The sequence below is a fragment of the Rhinoderma darwinii genome, chromosome 12, assembly GCF_050947455.1.
Source record: "Rhinoderma darwinii isolate aRhiDar2 chromosome 12, aRhiDar2.hap1, whole genome shotgun sequence".
NCBI classification, from domain to species: domain Eukaryota; kingdom Metazoa; phylum Chordata; class Amphibia; order Anura; family Rhinodermatidae; genus Rhinoderma; species Rhinoderma darwinii.
The window spans coordinates 1,386,112-1,397,167 of NC_134698.1; the positions used below are offsets into that span (position 1 = coordinate 1,386,112).

The window sequence follows — 11,056 nt, forward strand, 5'->3', positions numbered from 1 at the left end:
GGGGCACTGTGGGTGGCTGTGTTGAGGGGGCACACTGGCTGACTGTGTTGAGGGGGCTCTGTGGCTAGCTCTATCATGGAGGGAGCACTGGAAAAGGGGACATGAGGGAATCTCTCTGCGTCCTGCATGTCTGTCCCTCTTTCTCCAGGACTTTGGGGTACATGTTTTGCCCCCGCTGTGCAGTATTCCCGTCAGTCTGGTGATGCTGTAGTTGGTCTGGATCAGTAATCGGTGGATTATATTTTGCTCCTGACATTGCAGTGGTTTTCTCTGATCTTCGGTGGGGTGACCTTTCGGGGGTCAAGTCTCGGTTTGGGTTTCTCTTATTACCACTGCCCTTTACAGGTAACAAAGAGCAGAGGATTATCAGAGGTGCATGTAATAACTATGTGCCCGCTGCATAGAAACACTGCCGCCATTATACCTGGTGTCTGCCTGCCAATTACTGGCGACATCAGAAAACAATCGCTGCCTGTGTGATAAGAAGAAAGCGGATCACGGCCGAGCCCAGGGTTACATCTACACACTAAAGGGGGGGTGTATACAGGTATATTACAGGTCGGGGTGTATACAGGGCGGGGGTGTATACAGGTATATTACAGGTCGAGGTGTATACAGGTCGGGGTGTATACAGGTCGGGGGTGTATACAGGTACATTACAGGTCGGGGTGTATACAGGTATATTACAGGTCGGGGTGTATACAGGTATATTACAGGTCGGGGTGTATACAGGTATATTACAGGTGGGGGTGTATACAGGTCGGGGGTGTATACAGGTATATTACAGGTCGGGGTGTATACAGGTATATTACAGGTCGGGGGTGTATACAGGTATATTACAGGTCGGGGTGTATACAGGTATATTACAGGTCGGGGGTGTATACAGGTATATTACAGGTCGGGGTGTATACAGGTATATTACAGGTCGGGGGTGTATACAGGTATATTACAGGTCGGGGTGTATACAGGTATATTACAGGTCGGGGGTGTATACAGGTATATTACAGGTTGGGGGTGTATACAGGTATATTACAGGTCGGGGGTGTATACAGGTCGGGGGTGTATACAGGTATATTACAGGTCGGGGGTGTATACAGGTATATTACAGGTTGGGGGTGTATACAGGTATATTACAGGTCGGGGGTGTATACAGGTCGGGGGTGTATACAGGTATATTACAGGTCGGGGGTGTATACAGGTATATTACAGGTCGGGGGTGTATACAGGTATATTACAGGTCGGGGTGTATACAGGTCGGGGGTGTATACAGGTATATTACAGGTCGGGGTGTATACAGGGCGGGGGTGTATACAGGTATATTACAGGTCGAGGTGTATACAGGTCGAGGTGTATACAGGTCGGGGTGTATACAGGTCGGGGGTGTATACAGGTACATTACAGGTCGGGGTGTATACAGGTATATTACAGGTCGGGGTGTATACAGGTATATTACAGGTCGGGGTGTATACAGGTATATTACAGGTGGGGGTGTATACAGGTCGGGGGTGTATACAGGTATATTACAGGTCGGGGTGTATACAGGTATATTACAGGTCGGGGGTGTATACAGGTATATTACAGGTCGGGGTGTATACAGGTATATTACAGGTCGGGGGTGTATACAGGTATATTACAGGTCGGGGGTGTATACAGGTATATTACAGGTCGGGGGTGTATACAGGTATATTACAGGTCGGGGGTGTATACAGGTATATTACAGGTCGGGGTGTATACAGGTATATTACAGGTCGGGGGTGTATACAGGTATATTACAGGTTGGGGGTGTATACAGGTATATTACAGGTCGGGGGTGTATACAGGTCGGGGGTGTATACAGGTATATTACAGGTCGGGGGTGTATACAGGTATATTACAGGTCGGGGGTGTATACAGGTATATTACAGGTTGGGGGTGTATACAGGTATATTACAGGTCGGGGGTGTATACAGGTCGGGGGTGTATACAGGTATATTACAGGTCGGGGGTGTATACAGGTATATTACAGGTTGGGGGTGTATACAGGTATATTACAGGTCGGGGGTGTATACAGGTCGGGGGTGTATACAGGTATATTACAGGTCGGGGGTGTATACAGGTATATTACAGGTCGGGGGTGTATACAGGTATATTACAGGTCGGGGTGTATACAGGTCGGGGGTGTATACAGGTATATTACAGGTCGGGGGTGTATACAGGTATATTACAGGTCGGGGGTGTATACAGGTATATTACAGGTCGGGGGTGTATACAGGTATATTACAGGTCGGGGTGTATACAGGTCGGGGGTGTATACAGGTATATTACAGGTCGGGGGTGTATACAGGTATATTACAGGTCGGGGTGTATACAGGTCGGGGGTGTATACAGGTATATTACAGGTCGGGGTGTATACAGGTCGGGGGTGTATACAGGTACATTACAGGTCGGGGTGTATACAGGTTGGGGGTGTATACAGGTACATTACAGGTCGGGGTGTATACAGGTATATTACAGGTCGGGGTGTATACAGGTTGGGGGTGTATACAGGTATATTACAGGTCGGGGGTGTATACAGGTATATTACAGGTCGGGGTGTATACAGGTATATTACAGGTCGGGGTGTATACAGGTATATTACAGGTCGGGGGTGTATACAGGTATATTACAGGTCGGGGTGTATACAGGTACATTACAGGTCGGGGGTGTATACAGGTATATTACAGGTCGGGGTGTATACAGGTATATTACAGGTCGGGGTGTATACAGGTATATTACAGGTCGGGGTGTATACAGGTACATTACAGGTCGGGGTGTATACAGGTACATTACAGGTCGGGGTGTATACAGGTATATTACAGGTCGGGGTGTATACAGGTTGGGGGTGTATACAGGTATATTACAGGTTGGGGGTGTATACAGGTATATTACAGGTTGGGGGTGTATACAGGTATATTACAGGTCGGGGTGTATACAGGTATATTACAGGTTGGGGGTGTATACAGGTATATTACAGGTCGAGGTGTATACAGGTATATTACAGGTCGGGGTGTATACAGGTTGGGGGTGTATACAGGTACATTACAGGTCGGGGTGTATACAGGTATATTACAGGTCGGGGTGTATACAGGTTGGGGGTTTATACAGGTACATTACAGGTCGGGGTGTATACAGGTTGGGGGTGTATACAGGTATATTACAGGTCGAGGTGTATACAGGTATATTACAGGTCGGGGTGTATACAGGTTGGGGGTGTATACAGGTACATTACAGGTCGGGGTGTATACAGGTATATTACAGGTCGGGGTGTATACAGGTTGGGGGTGTATACAGGTATATTACAGGTCGGGGTGTATACAGGTTGGGGGTGTATACAGGTATATTACAGGTCGGGGTGTATACAGGTCGGGGTGTATACAGGTTGGGGGTGTATACAGGTACATTACAGGTCGGGGTGTATACAGGTATATTACAGGTCGGGGTGTATACAGGTATATTACAGGTCGGGGTGTATACAGGTTGGGGGTGTATACAGGTATATTACAGGTCGGGGTGTATACAGGTTGGGGGTGTATACAGGTACATTACAGGTCGGGGTGTATACAGGTATATTACAGGTCGGGGTGTATACAGGTTGGGGGTGTATACAGGTATATTACAGGTCGGGGTGTATACAGGTTGGGGGTGTATACAGGTACATTACAGGTCGGGGTGTATACAGGTATATTACAGGTCGGGGTGTATACAGGTATATTACAGGTCGGGGTGTATACAGGTATATTACAGGTCGGGGTGTATACAGGTTGGGGGTGTATACAGGTACATTACAGGTCGGGGTGTATACAGGTATATTACAGGTCGGGGTGTATACAGGTATATTACAGGTCGGGGTGTATACAGGTACATTACAGGTCGGGGTGTATACAGGTATATTACAGGTTGGGGGTGTATACAGGTACATTACAGGTTGGGGGTGTATACAGGTATATTACAGGTCGGGGTGTATACAGGTATATTACAGGTCGGGGTGTATACAGGTTGGGGGTGTATACAGGTACATTACAGGTCGGGGTGTATACAGGTATATTACAGGTCGGGGTGTATACAGGTATATTACAGGTCGGGGTGTATACAGGTTGGGGGTGTATACAGGTACATTACAGGTCGGGGTGTATACAGGTATATTACAGGTCGGGGTGTATACAGGTATATTACAGGTCGGGGTGTATACAGGTTGGGGGTGTATACAGGTACATTACAGGTCGGGGTGTATACAGGTATATTACAGGTCGGGGTGTATACAGGTATATTACAGGTCGGGGTGTATACAGGTATATTACAGGTCGGGGTGTATACAGGTTGGGGGTGTATACAGGTATATTACAGGTCGGGGTGTATACAGGTTGGGGGTGTATACAGGTACATTACAGGTCGGGGTGTATACAGGTATATTACAGGTCGGGGTTGGTGGAGGGGGTTTGGTCTGGGTGTGTCTCTCCTCTTATAATCTCACCTCTGCCACCCCTGGGGCACATCTTGCCCGGTCTCGCTGGCCCTCGGACCCTCCGGCATGGTAAGTGACAGACTTCATCCTCCTATAGTCATTTCTCCTCGTGCAGAATCTGACACTAACAGTCCCTCACCCCTCCCAGGCGTCACCATCCCGACTGGACCCAAAACGGCTCCTCGTCATTGTGGTGTTGTGTCTGTGCTGCTCCCCTGCGACCAGTCAGGTAAAGTCTTATCATTATCATACAGGGGGGTCACGTATATAATCTATACCCACCAAACCAGACACCTCATCCAGGGGACGACACCCTCATAGTACCAGCAGCAGCAGCAGGACCCCTCCCATGTGTGATACTGTCTGCTGAGCTGTGTATCTAATCCTATCATGTGTGATACTGTCTGCTGAGCTGTGTATCTAATCCTATCGTGTGATACTGTCTGCTGAGCTGTGTATCTAATCCTATCATGTGTGATACTGTCTGCTGAGCTGTGTATCTAATCCTATCATGTGTGATACTGTCTGCTGAGCTGTGTATCTAAGCCTATCATGTGTGATACTGTCTGCTGAGCTGTGTATCTAATCCTATCATGTGTGATACTGTGCTGAGCTGTGTATCTAATATTATCATGTGTGATACTGTGCTGAGCTGTGTATCTAATCCTATCATGTGTGATACTGTCTGCTGAGCTGTGTATCTAATCCTATCATGTGTGATACTGTCTGCTGAGCTGTGTATCTAATCCTATCACGTGTGATAGTCTGCTGAGCTGTGTATCTAATCCTATCATGTGTGATACTGTCTGCTGAGCTGTGTATCTAATCCTATCACGTGTGATAGTCTGCTGAGCTGTGTATCTCATCCTATCATGTGTGATACAGTCTGCTGAGCCGTGTATCTAATCCTATCATGTGTGATACTGTCTGCTGAGCTGTGTATCTAATCCTATCATGTGTGATACTGTCTGCTGAGCTGTGTATCTAATCCTATCATGTGTGATACTGTCTGCTGAGCTGTGTATCTAATCCTATCATGTGTGATACTGTCTGCTAAACTGTGTATCTAATCCTATCATGTGATACTGTCTGCTGTATCTAATCCTATCGTGTGATACTGTCTGCTGTATCTAATCCTATCATGTGTGATACAGTCTGCTGAGCTGTGTATCTAATCCTATCATGTGTGATACTGTGCTGAGCTGTGTATCTAATCCTATCATGTGTGATACTGTCTGCTGAGCTGTGTATCTAATCCTATCATGTGTGATACTGTCTGCTGAGCTGTGTATCTAATCCTATCATGTGTGATACTGTCTGCTGAGCTGTGTATCTAATCCTATCATGTGTGATACTGTCTGCTGAGCTGTGTATCTAAGCCTATCATGTGTGATACTGTCTGCTGAGCTGTGTATCTAATCCTATCATGTGTGATACTGTGCTGAGCTGTGTATCTAATCCTATCATGTGTGATACTGTCTGCTGAGCTGTGTATCTAATCCTATCATGTGTGATACTGTCTGCTGAGCTGTGTATCTAATCCTATCACGTGTGATAGTCTGCTGAGCTGTGTATCTAATCCTATCATGTGTGATACTGTCTGCTGAGCTGTGTATCTAATCCTATCACGTGTGATAGTCTGCTGAGCTGTGTATCTCATCCTATCATGTGTGATACAGTCTGCTGAGCCGTGTATCTAATCCTATCATGTGTGATACTGTCTGCTGAGCTGTGTATCTAATGCTATCATGTGTAATACTGTCTGCTGATCTGTGTATCTAATCCCATGTGTGATACTGTCTGCTGAGCTGTGTATCTAATCCTATCATGTGTGATACTGTCTGCTGAGCTGTGTATCTAATCCTATCATGTGTGATACTGTCTGCTGTATCTAATCCTATCATGTGATACTGTCTGCTGTATCTAATCCTATCGTGTGATACTGTCTGCTGTATCTAATCCTATCATGTGTGATACAGTCTGCTGAGCTGTGTATCTAATCCTATCATGTGTGATACTTTCTGCTGAGCTGTGTATCTAATCCTATCATGTGTGATACTGTCTGCTGATCTGTGTATCTAATCCCATGTGTGATACTGTCTGCTGAGCTGTGTATCTAATCCTATCATGTGTGATACTATCTGCTGAGCTGTGTATCTAATCTTATCATGTGTGATACTGTCTGCTGAGTCTGTATCTAATCCTATCGTGTGATACTGTCTGCTGTATCTAATCGTATCATGTGTGATACAGTCTGCTGAGCTGTGTATCTAATCCTATCATGTGTGATACTGTCTGCTGAGCTGCGTATCTAATCCTATTATGTGTGATACTGTCTGCTGAGCCGTGTATCTAATCCTATCATGTGTGATCCAGTCTGCTGAGCTGTGTATCTAATCATATCATGTGATACTGTCTGCTGAGCTGTATCTAATCCTATCATGTGTGATACTGTCTGCTGAGCTGCTGTATCGAATCCTATCATGTGTGATACTGTCTGCTGAGCCTCTGTATCTAATCCTATCATGTGTGATACTGTCTGCTGAGCTGTGTATCTAATCCTATCATGTGTGATACTGTCTGCTGAGCTGTGTATCTAATCCTATCATGCGTGATACTGTCTGCTCAGCCGTGTATCTAATCCTATCATGTGTGATACTGTCTGCTGAGCTGTGTATCTAATCCTATCATGTGTGATACTGTCTGCTGATCTGTGTACCTAATCCCATCATGTGTGATACTGTCTACTGAGCTGTGTATCTAATCCTATCATGTGTGATACTGTCTGCTGAGTCTGTATCTAATCCTATCACGTGTGATACTGTCTTCTGAGCTGTGTATCTAATCCTATCACGTGTGATACTGTCTTCTGAGCTGTGTATCTAATCCTATCACGTGTGATACTGTCTGCTGAGCTGTGTATCTAATCCTATCACGTGTGATACTGTCTGCTGAGCTGTGTATCTAATCCTATCATGTGTGATACTGTCTTCTGAGCTGTGTATCTAATCCTATCATGTGTGATACTGTCTTCTGAGCTGTGTATCTAATCCTATCACGTGTGATACTGTCTGCTGAGCTGTGTATCTAATCCTATCACGTGTGATACTGTCTGCTGAGCTGTGTATCTAATCCTATCATGTGTGATACTGTCTTCTGAGCTGTGTATCTAATCCTATCATGTGTGATACTGTCTTCTGAGCTGTGTATCTAATCCTATCATGTGTGATACTGTCTGCTGAGCTGTGTATCTAATCCTGTCATGTGTGATACTGTCTTCTGAGCTGTGTATCTAATCCTATCATGTGTGATACTGTCTTCTGAGCTGTGTATCTAATCATATCATGTGTGATACTGTCTTCTGAGCTGTGTATCTAATCCTATCACGTGTGATACTGTCTGCTGAGCTGTGTATCTAATCCTGTCATGTGTGATACTGTCTGCTGAGCCCTGTATCTAATCCTATCACGTGTGATACTGTAGCGTGGTTTTCGGAGGCTTGGAGATATGAGACATAAAATACTTTGTGTCCCTCATTGTATTGAAGTCCAGAATTTCTCCAACATGAAGCTGCTGATAACAGAGGACAATAGCTTGCCTTAGAGCAGAAGCAGACAGTGCTGGAACTTGTATAGAGGGAGATGACTGCTGTGGGGCCTGTGGTGGGAGGGACGGTGACTGTCATATCATGTATCCACAGCCACCACTAGGGGGCGCTCACTGCAGACAGATTGAGTTGAATATCCGCAGAGCTCCCTGTTAAGATATATTATATAATGATCAGCACAGGATTATAAAACGGTGGACGATAACCTATAAGGGTAGAATGATGGGGGAGGGGTGATCCTGATTGATGGGGCCCGAGGACTTCTATGGCAGTAAAGAGAAGGTCGGCAGAGTCACGTTTCCATTTTCCACTGTGTACAGAAAACGAAGACGACGTGGTTGAAGAGAATCATACAGGACCTGGTCAACACCTACAACAAATTTGCAGAAATGGAGGGAGACCCCCGAACCATGAACTGCCAGGAATTTACTGAGTACCTAAAGGTGGATATCCCAGGTTACCTAGAGGTGAGTTCACCCTACAGGACACTGCATTATGGGACGATCCGGTCTGTCCCCGCATCGGGTGTCCTACTCCAGTCACATCTAGAGCTGCATTTACAAATCTGCAATGTTTGCTGTGAGCTCTAAGGCTGCAGGACCTCCCATCTCCCTGCTGGATCGGTGTTCACCACAGGCGCAGTACGTCTATAATGTATAAATATGACCTCCGCATCTACCACGCTTGCAGTGCATTGGGATGACAGCTGTTAGGGTGCGTATTGTCAGCCGGCAGAATTGTGTGACAATATAAGACATGATGTAAAATGTGAGAACTGCTCTGGATGTGACTGGAGTAAACACATGATGTATCGGTACAGTTTTGAATGCAGCTTTGGATGTAACCGGAGTATAAGATGTGATATTATTCCAGATAAAGTTTTTACAAGGTTACTGAGCATTATATGGAAATGTAAAGGGGTTTAAGTATTGAGGCCCATCCTAAGGACTCCCGGACCCCTGCCGATCAGCACCATGAAGGGGCCACTGCGCCTCATTGACTGCAACTGGGCAGAATACGGACAAGTAAGTAATAAAGAAAAGTGGAAGAGTTGCGGCCCTTTCATTGTGCTGATTGGAGCAGGCCCCACCAATCAAATATTGACGGCCAATCCTAAAGACGATGGGCTCAGTAGTGGATATAGTCACGAGGTTGCGGCTGTGCGTGCATCCACAGATAACGGGTCTGACGCTTTCATTCGCAGGGTAAGGATCCGGACATGGTGGAGAAGATGCTGGTTGCCCTGGATAAGGATAAAGATGGCGAGCTGAATTATGGAGAATTCTTTTCATTTCAAGCGCAGTATATGGTGGCGAGATACAAAGCGGATAACCAGTTACAGGCTTAGAGCGGGCGCCACGGATATGTATGACGCCACGTCGTAGTTCTTATAGATTGTAGTTCTCATAATATAAGACGGGGAGGAGGGGGATGCAGCTGCAGGTTCTCTCTGTGACACTGCAGTGAGGGGGAGGGAGGGCTGACCATGAGAGGTACGGGCAGGGGGGCAAACATCACGCCATGGAGCGCCTGCCCACTCAGAGGGAAGCTGTACATTATGTACTACATCTGCGGACGGGAGGAGTGATCGCTTCGCTAATGATAGATCCACTTTACATTCCCATTAATTATTAAAAGCCTGTAGGTACGTGATGGGGGATTCTGGCGGATACGATCTTCAGATACGTGAGGTTGACGCCATGAGTGATCACGCGGGATTTTACACTGTTATTAGGTCATTATTCCAAAAATAAAAGCAAAAAAATGTTTAAAAAGTAAATAAATAAAGATCTTCTTGTAACGCTGCTGCGAAAATCGCTTTTATTTACGACATCACGCAATGATAAAGTATTGGTAAATACGCCGTTAAAGACGGACACGTCCTGGAGAAAAAGATTTAAAAGAGGCGCAGAAAGACAATGAAAAATATGGATCAAAAGTGGCGACAGTCCCTCCATGACAAGTGCCAACTGCAGACCAGGCCTTGTGAACGCGCCCAGAAAACAGCAGCGCTGCAGTACCTCATCGTGACCAGCAGATGGAGCCTGGTACATGTCAGACTGGTGTCCTGTCCTGGAGCTGCTCAGCCTATAGTCAATCCCAAGGTGAAACTAGCCCTGGATGTAGTGTCTCTAGTCCTAGAGTCTATGCAGTATCACTAGTCTTGGAGTCTATCTAGTGTCACTAGTCCTGGATGTAGAGTCTGTAGTCTTGGAGTCTATGTAGTGTAACTAGTCCTTCTCATTTCTCACACACATTCATCCATCAAATATTTATCACAGGTAGAGTGATCCCACATCCATAAAATGAAATATCCATCCATCACACACCCATCAGACATACATCCATCACTTATACAACACATATAGAGCCATCACACACAGATGTCACACACACATCCATTACACATACATTCATCACACATAGAAACATCCCATACAGAGCCATCACACAACCATTCATTACGCAAATGTCCATCACTTATACATCCATCGCTTACCCATCACACACAGATACATCACACAAATGCGTCACACATAGAACCCCATCACATACAGGGTCATCACATATACTTCCATCACTAAAACATCACACACCCATCACACACAGAGCAATCACACTTCCATCCATCAGACATAGAACCATCACATACAGATCCACCACACACAGCAATCACACATAGAGCCATCACGCATACATCCGTCACACAATGAACCATTACACATCTTTCCATCACACACAGCCATTACAAATACATCCACATACAGCCATAGCATGTACATCCATCACACATACATCCATCACACATACATCCAGCACACATACATCAAGCACACATACATCAAGCACACATACATCCAGCACACATACATCCATCACACATACATCCATCACACATACATTCACCACACATACACCCATCACACACATACACATACACCCATCACACACATACATTCATCACACAT

The 11,056-nt window shown here is 45.7% G+C and overlaps 1 protein-coding gene across 1 annotated transcript; it reads left to right on the forward strand.

Annotated features, from left to right (window-relative positions):
* The first annotated feature begins 4,442 nt into the window (after positions 1 to 4,442).
* Positions 4,443 to 9,888, forward strand: LOC142665194 (protein S100-G-like). Its single transcript, XM_075844788.1, has 4 exons — positions 4,443 to 4,549; positions 4,629 to 4,709; positions 8,408 to 8,554; positions 9,292 to 9,888. Exons 1-4 carry the CDS (start codon positions 4,547 to 4,549, stop codon positions 9,433 to 9,435), a joined length of 375 nt encoding a protein of 124 aa, XP_075700903.1. The 5' UTR covers positions 4,443 to 4,546; the 3' UTR covers positions 9,436 to 9,888.
* Positions 9,889 to 11,056: the final 1,168 nt, after the last annotated feature.

Coding starts and splice junctions, on each gene's coding strand:
- LOC142665194 (XM_075844788.1), top strand. Junction 4,710..8,407: donor GCTCCCCTGCGACCAGTCAG/GTAAAGTCTTAT, acceptor CACTGTGTACAG/AAAACGAAGACGACGTGGTT. Junction 8,555..9,291: donor ATATCCCAGGTTACCTAGAG/GTGAGTTCACCC, acceptor TTTCATTCGCAG/GGTAAGGATCCGGACATGGT.